Below are 17,131 nucleotides of genomic sequence, written 5' to 3'. Positions count from 1 at the left end.
CAAACACGTTTGGTATTCGCCAAAAGGCATGTGGGAGACTCCCCAAACATATGGAAGGTACTCTGGTAAAATGACAAAAAAAAATAGCTTTTTGACCATCAAGAAAAACGCTATGTCTGGCGCAAACCCAACACCTCTCATCACCCCAAGAACACAATCCCCATAGTGAAGCATGGTGGGTGCAGCATCATGCTGTGGGGATGTTTTTCATCGGTAGGGACTGGGAAGAATTTTAGGAATGATGGATGGTGCTAAAAACAGGGAAATCCTTGAGGGAACCCTGTTTCAGTCTTCAAGAGATTTTACACTGGGACGGAGGTTCACCTTCCAGCAGGACAATGACCCTAAGCATACTGCGAAAGCAACACTCGAGTGGTTTAAGGGGAAACATTTAAATGTCTTGGAATGGCCTCGTGAAAGCAAAGACCTCAATCCAATTGAGAATCTGTGGTATGACTTAAAGATTACCGTACGCCAGCGGAACCCATTCAACTTGAAGGAGCTGGAGCAGTTTTGCCTTGAAGAATGGGCAAAAAATCCCAGTGGCTAGATGTGCCAAGCTTATAGAGGACATACCCCAAGAGACTTGCAGCTGTAGTTGCTGCAAACGGTGGCTCTACAAAGTATTGACATTAGGGAGGTGAATAGTAATGCATGCTCAAGTTCTGTTTTTTTGTCTAATTTCTTGTCTTACAAGAAAAAATATTTTGCATCTTCAAAGTGGTAGGCATGTTGTGTATATCAAATGATACAAACCCCCAAATATTCAATTTTATTTCCAGGTTGTAAGGCAAGATCATATGAAAAATGCCAAGGGGTGAATACTTTCGCAAGCCACTGTGCATTGTGTTTGCCAATGCCCCTTGGATCAGGTACATTTGATGCAGCATTATTTTATTTTATCTTTATTTAACTACGCAAGTCAGTTAAGAACAAATTCTTATTTATTTTCAATGATGGCCTAGGAACAGTGGGTTAACTGCCTGTTCAGGGACAGAAAGACAGATTTGTACCTTGTCAGCTCAGGGATTTGAACTTGCAACCTTTCGGTTACAAGTCCAACACTAACCACTAGGCTACCCTGCCGCCCCAATACTGACGACTCATTGTCACAATGGTAGGGATTAACTGAGTGGTCTTGGATCATTGAAAAGTCATTGTTTCAACGCAGCCTTGAAATACGTAACTAAATGTACAACAAGACAAAATAACATGTTGGCTTAAGTAGAAACTGTAAGACTAAGATTGAATAGCCCGATTTCCCTGACCAAGATGGCCGTCCTGTAGTTAAGTTGCCGGGGTGCCAAAGACCATTCTAGTGTTCTATTTCATTCTGTGGTAGGGACACTTACCCAGACCATGTGGTGCACAGTGTAGACGTCGGAGTCACCCATGTAGACACGAATGGCTCGCAGGGCGAAGCCGAACCTCTTCCCAGAGCTGTGGATGACCACGGGGGGGCGCAGGCTACTGAGGGACAGGTCCCCTCGGCTGGGGGACGAGTCCCGGGACGAGGGGTTGGAGGACAGGGATGACTTGGGGCTGGCGGGGGCACCGTCCGCAGTGTCTGGGGGGTATGGAGAGGTATGCTAGGACTGAGGAATTTCTTGGGGAATTTATCAAAGTATAGTCTGTTTATGAAGCTGTAACAAGCATATCAAATCACACAGGCTTGCAGGGCATATATACAGTACAATACTAGGTGTGTTGTTGTTGCTAGCATTTTGCTAACCTAGAGACAGTGACTATATCGCAAATGAATGGCCCATATAAAAATGCTACTTTTAGTCATAGCTCTGGACAAAAGCAATTCACAGAAATAGAATTCTATGAAGCGACACATGCACCAGGAATAAGGTACCATTTGAGACCAGACACTCTCTTAATGATGTCAGAGTGGGCTAGTACACGATAGCTAGCTCCAGTTGGTTTACCAACCTGGGGTGATGATGAGGGACAGGCCAGAGACGGAGGCAGACTTGGGGACCATGCAGCCCGCTGGTGCCCTAGGCTTCTCGGGGGTGTCCAGCTGGTGCCCAAAGCGGCGGGACCCCCCGCGCCTGTAGGAGGGCCGCGTACCCGTGCTGTTACTACGAAGACGGATACACCGCAAGTTGGACACTACGCCATCTGAGAGAGAAAGAGGGGGGGGTGGTGGGGGTTAAGTCAATGTGCTGGCTGGAGTGTGCAATCTTGTCTTTTAGAAATGTAAGCACAGTAAAAATATCCTGTGTATACACACACACACACACAAAATACCTGTGTGTATGTTTACTTTATGACAGTGTGTCTATGTCTCTAAGTATGCGTGTGTAGCCCTAAACACATTTGTGTGTAGTCTCAACTCACCCTCTTCCTCAGTTGAGATGGCGAAGCGTGGCATGGTGTCCAGGCTCTGGGTGCTGTTCATAACCAGCGGACTGGCACTCCTCTCTGACTGGGACGAACCGGAGGAGGCCCTGGGACGCAGGCTAGAGCACATGAGGGGAGGGGGACTGAATGGAAGGATACACTTAGAGAGGGGGCAGTTGCGATCTGGTTATGCTAAAATTGATGGAAGAATAAAACCTGCTGCCCACCAATTCATATTTAACTTTAAAATGTGCATGTTTTCAATAGTTATTTGGAGTTGAATACGATATCTCCCTTCTAACCATAGAAAAAGGCAAATAACGCTGTTTAGTGAATTTTGCCGCTGTTCCAACTAAAGCTAGACTACGCTCACAACTTCACACAAAACATAGTGTAGTCTGAGTGCTGTGTTATTATACCAAGGGCCTTCATCGCTCACCTTCCTCGGTGTCCCTCAGTCCTCCGGTCCCCGCTGGCCCCCTGTTTGTGTCCCTCTTCTGGGGATAGGAAACTCCTCCCCTCCCACCTCCCCACCTTCTCCTCACTGTGGCTGCGCTCTGACGACGACAGGCTATGATTGGATGGCGTGGAGGTGGACAGGTGCTCCGTGCTGCTGTACACCTGGGGGGCACAAAGAGGTCAGAGCTCAAAAAACAAGCATGACCTAATTAAAAATAATAATAATGCTTATTAACAAAAATCACACGTTATTTCAGTAGAGCTGTTTGAAGGGGAAGTCATTACAGTGAGACTTTTGCACGAAGTGAAGAGTTACTTTCCAGTTTACAAATATCTTTTGTATTTCGTCCCGACAAACTAAAACATGATGATTTTACAAGGGGCAGTGTTGCAAGGAGTATTCTTGAGTAAAATATTTCTTCGGCATACTCTAAATCTAAGCGATATGAACAAACATTGGGTCATATACCACCTTGCTAAAGCGATGTGCCACAGAGGAGAACTGCTTGAGCTCCAGGGACGTGTCTTCATCACAGGTCTCGTCATCATCATCTGAGCCCAGGTGACTGTACCGCTCAGATCGGGCTGGAGAGCAACACAGACATACATTACAGTAGTCAGTAGCCCACACACTCATCAAGCGCAGAGAAGGTTTATGTACACCGCCCTTATGACCAAGATTAGGCTGGGGGGGGGTAAGGATCATAGAGCCGTGTTTACAGGCAACTTCTACCTTCACGGTATTACACAACAACATTTAAATACTCCCAAATGAGAGTGGTAAAGGTCGCCACCTACTGTCAAAGTAGCTGGTGTCGTCCTCAGTCTCCAGTTGAGGGATAAACTCAGCTTTCTGTCGTAACAGTCCGTTCCAGTCCAGACCCACAAAGAACATGTGCATCTTGACCTCTGGTGTCCCCCCTGGGAGTACCATAGGGATAAATGATTTAAATCAAACCAAGTAATCAATATGGCCAATATAGTCAGACCCACATCACGTTAGGTGGTGCTTTTTTGATGAATCTCAGCAAACCATCTAATAAAAACAACAATCATAACATTGAAATACATTTCAGTGAAAAATACAATGATTTGTATGCATCCACGGTGACGTAGAAATGCTCTCGAAACATATTCCTAAATCTTATTTACAATAAACGTGACTCCAAAATGACAAATGAAGGAGGCAATAAAGAGGCCACCCACCAGTCCCGAGGCGGTCCAGAGGGCTTTGCCTCAGCAGCCTGGTGATCAGGTCCTGGGCATCAGCAGGCAGGGCGTCCTCCCCCTCAGGCCAGATGATGTCATCTGTGAAACACACACATTTCCTGAATACCATATCATCTGAATTACACACAATACAACATGAAAACATTTGACAATGATTCAAAACGGACTGGTAGGTGGGAACTGTGATATTGATAATGGGAACTTCATCTTGACATTGGTGACTAGATGTTTGAAAGACATCTGCCTATCCCAGAGTAAGAACAATTAGAGGGTGTGTTTGGATCAGTCTTTTTGCACCACGCAACAGAGGCAATCCATGGCAAAAGACAGGAGGTGCTTGTAGAGCCTATTCATTGAATTAACTTGACCAGTCAGAGCAATGTTAACCTAGCCTGGATAAACCAGAGCGAACGATTAAAAAACAACAGTAAACATAGCATTCAGTCTAATTTAACCAGGCTAACGTTTCCCCCATTCAGGAGATGACTCTCACCATTGACCACCTGTCCGAAGAGCTGTTCGGGTGTGTCTCCGAAGAAAGGTACGCAGCCCACCAGGAACTCATAGAGGATGATGCCCATAGCCCACCAGTCCACCGGCTTCCCATAGCCTTGCCTCAGGATCACCTCTGGAGCAATGTACTCCGGTGTACCACACACCTGGGACAGAGAACCGGAAGGGAGGATTTAAGAATGGACAAGAGAGAGAGTATAAGTCAGGTAGCTAAACCGAATGAGAAGGTATGAGACTGACAAGACAGTTGTAGAGGACATTAGAAACCAATTAAGACAAACATTTAGAGAAAGAGGACAGAGAAAAATGGAGAGCTCACCTGCTTGTCTATAAACTCCCTTGTGTCCTTTTCAATGTGTTCCTCATACAGGTTGGTGGTCATGTTCATCAGGCCAATCTTGGACAGACCAAAGTCAGTCAGCTTGATGTGGCCCATGGATGTGATCAGCAAACTACACAGGAAGAAAATGCATTAGAAAACAATAGTTTACAAAACGAACAAACAGAAGTTGATGCTGGATAGTGAACAACGCAGAACGAAGCCTTGGTGTAAAAATATATATTTTGTTAAAATCCAGAATGTATGTTATACACATGAACACAAAGTAGATTACACACTGCCATTAATGTATAATATGAGCAGGACACCTGGCTAGTCAGGTTCCAGACTCACTTGTCAGGTTTCAGGTCTCTGTGTACGATGCCGTAGTTGTGGAGGTACTCCAGTGCCAAGACAGTCTCTGCAAAGTACATCCTGGTCATGTCCACTGGCAGCGGGCCAATGTTTTTCAACAGGTTGGCACAGTCCCCACCTGAGGAGGTAGACGGCATGCCAACAGACTGTGTAAAAGGCTGGCAAGCAACGACCATGGGAACCTGATTTGATGTGTGCTGCCGAGACTTGAATTTGAACTGCAAGGCAGCAGAGTTACAGCTGCTATAACAGTTTGTGGTCTGACAATCATTTCAACTCATCTCCGCCTTGGGCTTCTTCGACACCCAAAAGAGTGAATTTGGAGTTCATTACGTTTAGAATATGTGGGTCGAGGGAGGGTAAGGTGGTGTTCTGACGTGCGGTCATGCTCCAGAACCATAAAGTAGTACCGTCTCTAAAACAATATGTAGCATCTGAGTGTGTAAAAATCAGTGTGTGTGTGTGACCGTGTGCATCTTGTATGTCATTCCAGTGGATCCTACCCTTCCATATACATTATGTCTGTGTGAGTCTGCAGGGGTGTACATCTACATTAAGAACCTACCTTCTACATACTCCATGACCATACAGAGGTGTCTGCGCGTCTCGAAGGAGCAGAACATGGAGACGACGAAGGGGTTCTCGGCGAAGGTCAGGATGTCCCGCTCCACAAATACCTGCTGGATCTGGTTCCTCAGCATCAGGTTCTGACGGTTGATCTTCTTCATGGCAAAACGCTGCCGGGTCTCCCTGTGCCTCACCAGGAACACGGCACTGCGGCCGTGGAAAAGGAGAGCGAAGGGCAGACCGAGAGAGGGAGAGAGAAAGAAAATAAGAAAAAAAGTCAGTTACTTCCATGCTTCTTATAACAGTCTTAAATGACTTCTGCACTGAAGTGAGAGTACGACCAGTAAGCATCAATCGTATTGCTTTTGCCATATTGTGTAGTGGAGATGAAAGAGGAAGCGGTCTTCTGTAAAACTATTAAAAAAGACACAGGCCCTTTTCAGAAACAGCCCCTGGTCACTTTTGGAGATCTGAGAGGATTGGACAAACAATGGTAAGCAATGCAGGGTGTACACTACACGACTTTCTAAATCCTAACGTCGCTGAGCCTCTCACATTAAAACAACTGTCTTTCCGGTCGTTTGTTGTTTTTTTTTGTCTCGCCAACGTAGCAGTGCGCACACTCAACGATGTGGCACAGACGGCGTCAGACGCCACAAGATTCCTCACTTGAGCGTGAGGATTGTCAATACCGCGCGGTCTCGCGAAAAACAATCGAATCACATCATTAAATGCAGCTAGAACGAGCGGTGGCTCGAAGCGGCCTCAAAACGTTTTCAGTCAGACATTCACGCTCGCCATACAGAGTAAATGTTTCTAGCTAATATTTCTTATTGAATAACATTTGCTTGTGAACATCAGAGCTATAACGATTTGACACTTTGGCAAAAGGCAAGTGCAGACGCACACTAGTTATAGTCGTCGCTCCTGCGTCTACGCATTCTGGGAGATGCGAAACAATACCATCATCATTTCACTGGTGAGCTCTCATTGCTATTGCTGATCACCGTTCTCAAAACTTGTCGTTGCACATCTCACCCTACAAGAACATTGCGGACTTTGTGCCGATAAATCAAACGCGTTTGAAAATAAACATCGGGAAGTCCGGGACTGCTCAAAGACGGGATTGGTAGCCCTCAGATTGGGTCTCTGACCCGCTCACAATAAACGAGCGTCTGTGACGGCCGCATGCCTCAAGTAAGCAACGACATGGGTATTTTGTCTCCAATCTCAAAAACTTGTCTGGGATAGCTATATCAGGGTCAAAATCGTAGTGTACACCCAGCTTAATATGGCGCATTTGGTCCACTGTCAACATATTTGAACAGGCATTTGGCCAGTTGGTCATAAACATTGGCGTGGTATTTGTTGAAGAAATGTCATTCTGGCATTTTAGCCAACTGTATGGCAGCACACGCATTCAAGATATCCTCTTTCTGTTTCACTTCTGCGTTCTGCACACTCAGATTTCCTCAAAAAAAGACAGACCGCTACAAACAAAGGGCTCGTACTCACCCATAGGCCCCGTTACTGATGAGCTTGAGGGTGTCAAAGTCGCTCTCAACTGGTTTCCTGCGAGAAGGAGCGCAGGCTGCCCGGTTCTGAGACACAAAATTGAAGAACAAAGCAATTTCTCCTGAACACATTTGCCAGGTCCAAACGATTAAACATGCCGTGTAATTGCCAGAGTATGTGTTATATCATTTTTCTTTTAAAGAACTTTAACTGTCTTCTATGCATCTCATCTAAAGCCAAGCTAATTCTATAATGTGCACGTTCATGCTATAGGCCTACACAGTACACTACGCTAATACATAGCTTAGCGGAACTTATCCTGCAGTGAAAGTGTTTGGTTGCCTTACCTCCCCAGTGTCGTCAGAGTCTCTGCAGGCCGCTCCGTGACCAGGGCAGGTCTGCTCCAGATGGACCATGTCTACAGTACAACATTGGGAGAGAGAGAATGGTCAGGCACCAAACAAAAGGAAACAAGACTGAAACCTGTTAAGGTTACCTGGACAATGCGAAAAACTCCTTTACTGTAGCAAATGTTTTAAAACGTTTTATCGTGCATGCCCAGATGAATATGACCCATGCCATCCTCACAAATGTCACCCTTCCGCAACTCTGTGCGATCACAAGTTGATCTATTGCACATTATATTCAGAGACAACATGGGAGAATCAAAAACAGGTAGCCACTTGGCTAGGTTTTAAAATAACCCTAAAGTGCTTCATATTAAAAGAGAGGGGGGAAGAGGAAGCCCCACGGTACTGTACCTTCCAGAGGGTCCCTGGTGAGGCCCAGCTGGCTGATGATGTAGCGGGGGATGTCTGTCTTGATGACCTGGCCCACCTTGGCATGGTCCTCTGCTGCCTCCAGACGGTGCAAGAACTCCTCTGGGTTAAACTCCTATTGGTGGTGTAAAGACCATAGGAATATTGGCTGTTACGATTCACATTACATAGGTCGATGTACACCAGGGTTTTTAGCGTTATAACCCTGTAACAAGCTAGTGAGTACACTTAGTGGCGGAGTACTTAAGTCTAGCGCTCAATGTACTTAACCTACGAAAAATCTATTAACATCAGAGGCTGGACAAAAACGCATCGTGGATGTTACGCATCATATTAGTTGTGTTGGTTAGCAATTGCTTTAGGAGCGCCACTTCCTGAAATGGGAGAGAAAAAAAATAAACTGTTTATGATTGTTGGAATCTTACCAGACACTCCAGTAGCCTGGCTGGCCTGGAGATAATGATGAGAATCTTCTTCACTAGCTTGATGATGACGGTCACTTCCTCACTGTCTGACCGCTCATACGCCTGATGACCATGACAAGAACAATACAGAACCTTATATGCCTGGTATATGCCATAGGCAGCAGGAATATCAATTCAAACTATATTTGTCACATGTAGACCTGACCATGAAACTTGCAAGCCCTTAACCAACAGTGGAGATCAAGAAAGAGTTAAGAAAATATTTACCAAATAAAAAGTGAAACAATTATTAAAAAGTAGCCTAGCGGTTAGAGCGTTGAGCCAATGGTCACTAGTTCGAATCCCTGAGAAGACAAGGTGAAAATCTGTCCCCTTGAGCAAGATACTTAACCCTAAATGCTCCAGGGTCACTGTTGATAATGTCTGACCCTGGCAGCACTATGAGGGTGTTGGGATATGCAAAAAAAAAAAAAACATAACAAATTGACACATGCGTATAATACAAACTTGTACATAAGCACCCAGCAAAACACAATAGGTTATTATGACACCACTGCGATACATTGGTATGGAACTCCATGAAGCGTTACAAAATAATCTGTTATAAATGTCAGTGGCTTAGTCTGTATAGTAACGATCATCAAATAGAACACTTACAGTATAACTCATTCTTTCATAATCAAATAACCAGACTGTTCTCGCTTAAAAAAAAGGGTCAAGCTGCAATTGCTACATTCATTTATTTCTTGACTTATAAATTAACGATATATAGCCATCGATTCTCGAAGACTAACTTGTGAATGCCTCATGAGCTTAGTTCAACTGTTGCACCCCATCAGAAGCCAAAATCTAAGTTTGTAATTGTCTTTTCTTTAAATGATGTAATTGTAAACAAAAACACTGTATAGCGTCAAAACATATTGAAAACAATTGTGAGGTCATGGCAACCATAGCTCCGTTTATGAATTTTAAAGTGGTTACATTTCTCCAGTCCCATTCCTGATCTTCGTTATTGTTTGAACCGCAGATTGACCCTTTAAAGATTTGGGTCAACAAGACTGCTCCTTATTAGTAAAATCGGTTGGTAGTTGGCTTAGTATTCACCGTTTCAAGTTATTTCAAATGTGGCAGAAATAGCTCTGAATCATGTGTAAGGCATGAGACCGGCAATCATCTTTCTGAAAAATCTAAGTTACAAAGTTGTAGTTGATGCTTTGACAAATGGTGATTGTGATAGGGGATACTGAGGAGCCTGCAACACCGTCTAACGAGAAAGTACAACAACGTGTACGAACAATGACAGGGTTGCATAATACTGTAATTCCGTCTAGGATGCGACGCCTTTTTTTTTGAAGAGAGGGTACATCCTTGGTCTTGGGACAAAAACAAACCATAAGAGGACTGAATGAACTCTGATGCGTCCTATATTTGAAAAATTAATGACATACAAGGGAAAACTCTGCCAAAAAACTAACATAGCAGAAAATAAAAGCAAGCCATTGTATGGACAGCAATGATTATTAAGCATTGGTCCTATGGAAAGTTAGGCAATGAGCCCTACTTACGCAATTACATCTAAGACCGGAGAGATCCATTTGGCAGGCGCCAACTAATGGTCTAGAATCAAAGCACAGCGAGAACCTACAGTATCAAATGACCAATTCCAAGCTATTGTTCTCAATACACAGGAGGCTTTAAAAAAGTGTAAATCAATAACCAGGATTCGAGGCAACTTTTTAATGCGCATAAAGTACATACATTTGGAAAGTATTCAGAACCCTTGACTTTTTGTTACGTGAGTCTTATTCAAAAATGTGATTTTTTAAAAAACCCATCTACACAAAATAGCCCATAATGACATTGTGAACAGGTTCAGAAATGTTGTTTGCAAATGTATTAAAAACGTTTAAAAAAGAAATAACTTCGTTAAATACGTATTGGAGTCCACCTGTCATAAATTCAATTGATTGGACATGATTTGGAAAGGCACACACCTGTCTATCTAAAAGGTCCCACGGTTGCTGGTATTTTGGCCCATTCCTCCATGCAGATCTCCTCTAGAGCAGTGCTGTTTTGGTGGCTGTTGCTGGGCAACACGGACTTTCAACTCCCTCCAAAGATTTATGGGGTTGAGATCTGAAGACTGGCTAGGCCACTCCAGGACCTTGAAATGCTTTTTACGGAGCTACTCCTTCGTTGCCCGGGCGGTGTCTTTGGGATCATTGTCATGCTGAAAGACCCAGCCACGTTTCATCTTCAATGCCCTTGCTGATGGAAGGAGGTTTTCACTCAATCTCACGATACATGGCCCCATTCATTCTTTCCTTTACACGGATCAGTCGTCCTGGTCCCTTTGCAGAAAAACATCCCAAAGCATGATGTTTCCACCCCCATGCTTCACAGTAGGTATGGTGTTCTTTGGATGCAACTCAGCATTCTTTGTCCTCCAAAACACAACGAGTTTTACCAAAAAGTTATATTTTGGTTTCATCTGACCATATGACATTCTCCCAATCTTCTTCTGGATCATCCAAATGCTCTCTAGCAAACTTCAGACGGGCCTGGACATGTACTGGCTTAAGCAGGGGGACACGTCTGGCACTGCAGGATTTGAGGCCCTAACGGCGTAGTATGTTACTGATGGTAGGCTTTGTTACTTTGGTTCCAGCTCTCTGCAGGTCATTCACTAGGTCCCCCCGTGTGGTTCTGGGATTTTTGCTCACTGTTCTTGTGATCATTTTGACCCCACGGGGTGAGATCTTGCGTGGAGCTCCAGATCGAGGGAGATTATCAGTGGTCTTGTATGTCTTCCATTTCCTAATAATTGCTCCCACAGTTGATTTCTTCAAACCAAGCTGCTTACCTATTGCAGATTCAGTCTTCCCAGCCTGGTGCAGGTCTACAATTTTGTTTCTGGTGTCCTTTGACAGCTCTTTGGTCTTGGCCATAGGGGAGTTTGGAGTGTGACAGTTGGAGGTTGTGGACAGGTGTCTTTTATACTGATAAGTTCAAACAGGTGCCATTAATACAGGTAACGAGTGGAGGACAGAGGAGCCTCTTAAAGAAGTTACAGGTCTGTGGGAGCCAGAAATCTTGCTTGTTTGTAGGTGACCAAATATGTATTTTCCACCATAATTTGCAAATAAATTCATTAAAAATCCTACAATGTGATTTTCTGGATTTTTTTTCTCATTTTGTCTGTCATAGTTGAAGTGTACCTATGATGAAAATTACAGGCCTCATCTTTTTAAGTGGGAGAACTTGCACAATTGGTGGCTGACTAAATACTTTTGCCCCACTGTACACCTTGGCCAAATATATTTAAACTCAGTTTAACAATTCCTGACATTTAATCCTAGTAAAAACTCCCTGTCCTAGGTCAGTTAGGATCACCACTTTATTTTAAGAAAGTGAAATGTCAGAATAATAGTAGATGATTCATTTCAACTTTTATTTCTTTCATCACATTCCCAGTGGGTCAGAAGTTCACATACACTCAATTAGTATTTGGTAGCATTGCCTTTAAATAGTTTAACTTGGTTCAAATGTTTCGGGTAGCTTTCCACAAGCTTCCCACAATAAGTTGGGTGAATTTTGGCCTATTCCTCCTGACCGAGCTGGTGTAACTGAGTCAGGTTTGTAGGCCTCCTTGCTCGCACATGCCTTTTCAGTTATGCCCACACATTTTCTATAGGATTGAGGTCAGGGCTTTGTAATGGCCACTCCAATACCCTGACTTTGCTGTCCTCAAGCCATTTTGCCACAACTTTGGAAGTATGCTTTTGGAAGACCCATTTGCAACAAAGCTTTAACTTCCTGACTGATGGCTTGATGTTTCAAAATGTTTCAATATATCCACAATTTTCCTCCATGATGGCATCTATTTTGTGAAGTGCGCCAGTCCCTCCTGCAACAAAGCACCCCCACAACATGATGTTGCCACCCGCGTGATTTACGGTCGGGATGGTGTTTGGCTTGCAAGCCTCCCCCTTTTCCTCCAAACATAACGATGGTCATGGCCAAACAGTTCCATTTTTGTTTCATCAGACCAGCGGATATTTCTCCAAAAAGTAAAATCTTTGTTCCCATGTGCAGTTGCAAACCGTAGTCTGGCTTGTTTATTGCCGTTTTGGAGCAGTGGCTTCAACCTTGCTGAGCGGCCTTTCAGGTTGTGTCGATATTGGACTCGTTTTACTGTGGATATACTTTTGTACCCGTTTCCTCCAGCATCTTCACAAGGTCCTTTGCTGTTGTTCTGGGATTGATTTGCACTTTTCGCACCAAAGTACGTTCATCTGTAGAAGACAGAACGCGTCTCCTTCCTGAGAGGTATGACGGCTGCATGGTCCCATGGTGTTTATACTTGCATACTATTGTTTGTACAGATGAACGTGGTACCTTCAGGCATTTGGAAATTGCTCCCAAGGATGATCCAGACTTGGAGGTCTACAATTTTTGTTCTGATGTCTTGGCTGATTTCTTTTGATTTTCCCATGATGTCAAGCAAAGAGGCACTGAGTTTGAAGGTAGGCCTTGAAATACATCCACAGGCACAGTCAACTTAGTGTATGTAAACTGAGCCTGAGTCCCATTGGCTAAACATATCCTCCATGCAACTGAATGTTGAAAGAACAGGCATTGAAGTTAATTTCTTAAAACGTGCATATCCCAAAAAAAAGGTACCCGTTTCATGGAACAGCCCGCATACTACATCAGAGTTAACTGACTCATTCAGGAGAAAGCCAATAGAAATGAGAGCAGCTCTTCAGACCACAGCAATTTGACAGTGCTAAAAAGCTCCATCCCCGAATACACTCATGTTAATCTATTTCTATGAGAGAGCCTACCTGATGCAGACATATGGCATTAGACATTTGCCAAGTCGTTCTGGAGAGAACCTCACCTCATGCAGTAGTTTCTCCAGTTTCTCCTGCAGCTCCATGAAGTAGCGAGAGGTGACCTGCCCCATCTGGGACTTGTCCAGGCAGTCTCTGGCCAGCTCCACTAGCTGGTGCTGAATGAAGCCCAACACGCCGTCAGCCAGAGGCAGGGTGCTGTCTGGGGAGCAGTCGGCGAGGACGTCCAGCAGACGCCCCTCCATCTGAGCTGTGGCCTGGAGATCACAGCAACTGTTACGATCAACTTTAAAGTGTGCACCATAAACAACAACGCACATCATAGACGATTGAAAGAGAACATCGTAAAAATGGCAAATAAAAAGCAGTTAAAAGCTACATATAAAAAAGTGGACGATGAAGGTATTTTGTGAGGAGGATGAATCTATTGATGTGCTAGGGGGGGTTAGTCAGAAAATAATAATACCTACCTTGGGAAAGCGCTCTTTGTAAACGTGATTCATCATTACAATCTCATTATCAAAGCTGCCGCATGTCCGACCAGGGCTGGAGGAAGAAGACATTTAATAAAACATTTTTACATTAAATTAAAAAAATTAAACTCAATTTCTTTATTATAGGACGATTATAAACTGACTAGTAGTTCAACGGGAAGCAGAGAAAACACATCAAACGTATCAAATGACACTTATGACAACATTGCTGTCTTGGCTTGGACTCGATTACATGGGTGTCCAGAAGTGTGGGACTCACAGCACCAACCTAACATCAACATACTGTGTTTAAAATGGCACGTTTCTATGTTTTGAGGTAAAAAAAGATAACGATACAAGTGTTCCCAATGACATCAACCAAATCAGTAGACAATGCCTACTCCCATTTGATCAAAAATCACAACGCACACTGGTGTCATTAGAAACACTTATATTCCATCCAGGCTGTATCAAAACAAGCTGTGATTGGGAGTCCCATAGGGCGGCGCACTTTCATTGTAAATAAGAATTTGTTCTTAACTGAATTGCCTAGTTCAATTTTTTTTAAAAGGTTAAAAACATGTACTATTCTACTTTACTACTACACATAGAAACGCACCATTTTCATACAGTGCATTCATAAAGTATTGAGACCACTTCCCTTTTTCTAAATACATAAAAATCCTTAATCTACACACAGTAACCCATAATGATCATGCGAAAACAGGTTTAGACATTTTGGATGAAAAAAAAAAAGTAACTTATTTACTTAAGTATTTAGACACTATGATATGAGATTCAAAATTGAGCTCATGTGCATCCTGTTTCCATTGATCATCCTTGAGATGTTTCTACAACTTGATTGTAGTCCACCTGTGGTAAATTCAATTGATTGGACATGATTTGGAAAGGCACACACCTGTCTATATAAAAAGGTCCCACAGTTGACAGTGCATGTCAGAGCAAAAACCAAGCCACGAGGTCGAAGGAATTGTCCGTATAGCTCCAAGACAGGATTGTGTCGAGGCACAGATCTGGGGAAGGGTACCAAAAAATGTCTGCAAGCATTGAAGGTCCCCAATAATACAGGGGCCGCCATCATTCTTAGAAATGGAAGAAGTTTGGAACCACCAAGACTCTACCTAGAGCTAGCCACCTGGCTAAACTGAGCAATCAGGGGAGAATAGCCTTTTGTCAGGGAGGTGACCAATGGGAGGTGACCCAATGGGCATTCTGACAGAGCTCTAGAGTTCCTCTGTGGAGATGGGAGAACCTTTCAGAAGGACAACCATCTCTGCAGCACTCCACCAAACAGGCCTCTATGGCAGAGGCTATCTGGAAGCCACTCTTCAGTAAAAAGGCACATGACAACTTGCTTAGAGTTTGCCAAAAGGCACCTAAAGTCTCTCAGACCATGAGAAACAAGATTCTCTGGTCTGACTAAACCAAGATTGAACTCTTTGGCCTGAATGCCAAGCAACACGTCTGGAGGAAACCTGGCACCATCCCAGGGTGAAGCATGGTTGTGGTAGCATCATGTTGTGGGGATGTTTTTGCAGCAGCAGGGACTGGGAGACTAGAGATCCTTGATGAAAACCTGCTCCAGAGCACTCAGGACATCAGACTGGGGCTAAGGTACACCTAACAGGACAACAACCACAAGCACACAGCCAAGACAACACAGGAGTGGCTTTGGGACAAGTCTCTGAATGTCCTTGAGAGGCCCAGCCAGAGCCTGGACCTGAACCCGTTGGAACATCTCTGGAGAGATTTAAAAATAGCTGTGCGGCGACACATCCCATCAAACCTGACAGAGCTTGAGAGGATCTGCAGAGAAGAATGGGAGAAACTCCCAAAATATAAGGTGTGCCAAGCTCGTAGAGTCATACCCAAGAAGACTCGAGGCTGTAATCGCTGGCAAAGGTGCTTAACTCAGTAGTTTATTGAAGGGTCTGAATACTTATATAAATGCGATTTTGTTTTTCTATTTTTTATAAATTTGCTAAAACTTGGAAAAACCTTTTTTGCTTTGTCATTATGGGGGGTATTGAGTAGATTGTTTTTTAACTCAATTTCATTCATTTTAGAATAAGACTATAATGTAACAATGTGGAAAAAGTCAAGGGGTCTGAATAGTTTCCGAAGGCGCTGTATGTTGATGTGGTGCTGGAGATGATGAATATGGAGTAGAGTTTTCCCTTTAATAAACCAAGACAGTCACATCAGTTAATAATAGTAAGGTTGTGGGGATCCATAACCGTTAAAAATAAACATTTGTCCAGAACACCATTTCAGAATTGCAGCTGACTGACACGTTTTGCTTTTTCAAAATCAAACTTTGTCACATGCGCCGAATACAACAAGTGCAGACTTTACTGTGAAACGCTTACTTACAAGCCCTCAACCAACAGTGCAGTTGAAGAAGAGTTAAGAAAATATTTACCAAGTCGACTAAAATAAAAAGTAACAAGGCTATATACAGAGGGGCACCAGTACCGAGTCAGTGTGCGGGGGTACAGGTTAGGTAATTTGTACATGTGTTTTATTATCACTTCACCCCCACCTACGAGTAGCAGCAGTGTACAAAAAGGGCTGGGGGGGGTCAAACGTTTTTGTAAATTGATGCAGGCAGAAACTTGTGACTACATCCAGCCATCCAATCTCAGTCGTCAATAGCTTTATGCATAGCAGATGCAAAAGCCTTCACCCCTGTGCATAGACACGAACCTAAACCTATGTGGAAGAATTGAGAGTGAGAAGCAAGTCACTAAGCAAATCATGACAATCTCAGTAACCCAGAAGTAAAATGATGTTGCGAAAGTCTGTCTTTTCTTGTTTTACGTCTTGGGGAGAATGCCGTGAACAATTGTGATGACCTTTTTGCAAAGGAAAGAAGCAAAGTCTCCTCCCTTGCAAACAGAAACTCTCAGCCAATCCCCTCCCTTCACTATATTTCACACGTGTTTATCATGGCCAAAAGCACATCGTTTTGATACATTTTTTACGATACAGCCAATTTTGACTTTGTGGCTGTGGAATCTAGTGGAAACCATTTATCATCCACACATGGGTTTGAAAATCACTGCACCAGTATAAGCACCGCCTTTGCTCAATCTTGAGTCGTCCAAATAAATAACAAAAACCCCAAACCAGAAACGACTGCTGCTCGTAATCACATAATTCTATGTGAGCCTTGACAGGATCTCGCCGTTTCGTCAGTCCACGAGAGATTAATCATAACATCCATTTTCCAGTATGTTTTCCCTCA

General features: G+C 43.6%; 1 protein-coding gene across 3 annotated transcripts in view; it reads right to left on the bottom strand.

Moving 5' to 3' along the window:
• LOC110530128 (microtubule-associated serine/threonine-protein kinase 3) overlaps nucleotides 1-17,131 on the bottom strand; it is a 51,715-nt gene that overhangs the window by 13,732 nt on the left and 20,852 nt on the right. For 2 of the 3 annotated variants that reach the window (XM_036985683.1, XM_036985682.1), the window contains 17 exons: nucleotides 13,861-13,936; nucleotides 13,438-13,647; nucleotides 8,535-8,636; nucleotides 8,092-8,224; nucleotides 7,678-7,748; nucleotides 7,331-7,416; nucleotides 5,814-6,022; nucleotides 5,228-5,366; nucleotides 4,874-5,006; nucleotides 4,535-4,700; nucleotides 4,018-4,119; nucleotides 3,610-3,732; nucleotides 3,284-3,396; nucleotides 2,792-2,973; nucleotides 2,350-2,495; nucleotides 1,939-2,130; nucleotides 1,353-1,567 (listed from right to left, as the gene is read on the bottom strand). In XM_036985683.1, the coding sequence (XP_036841578.1) occupies nucleotides 1,353-1,567; nucleotides 1,939-2,130; nucleotides 2,350-2,495; nucleotides 2,792-2,973; nucleotides 3,284-3,396; nucleotides 3,610-3,732; nucleotides 4,018-4,119; nucleotides 4,535-4,700; nucleotides 4,874-5,006; nucleotides 5,228-5,366; nucleotides 5,814-6,022; nucleotides 7,331-7,416; nucleotides 7,678-7,748; nucleotides 8,092-8,224; nucleotides 8,535-8,636; nucleotides 13,438-13,647; nucleotides 13,861-13,936 (2,398 nt within the window). The remainder of the gene's footprint in view (nucleotides 1-1,352; nucleotides 1,568-1,938; nucleotides 2,131-2,349; nucleotides 2,496-2,791; nucleotides 2,974-3,283; nucleotides 3,397-3,609; nucleotides 3,733-4,017; nucleotides 4,120-4,534; nucleotides 4,701-4,873; nucleotides 5,007-5,227; nucleotides 5,367-5,813; nucleotides 6,023-7,330; nucleotides 7,417-7,677; nucleotides 7,749-8,091; nucleotides 8,225-8,534; nucleotides 8,637-13,437; nucleotides 13,648-13,860; nucleotides 13,937-17,131) is intronic. The other variant, XM_036985684.1, reaches the window with a different exon arrangement.

The sequence above is a fragment of the Oncorhynchus mykiss genome, chromosome 8 (assembly GCF_013265735.2).
Source record: "Oncorhynchus mykiss isolate Arlee chromosome 8, USDA_OmykA_1.1, whole genome shotgun sequence".
Lineage (NCBI taxonomy): Eukaryota > Metazoa > Chordata > Actinopteri > Salmoniformes > Salmonidae > Oncorhynchus > Oncorhynchus mykiss.
Note: the sequence above shows the minus strand (reverse complement) of the source record. Positions and strands in the feature narration are given on the sequence as shown.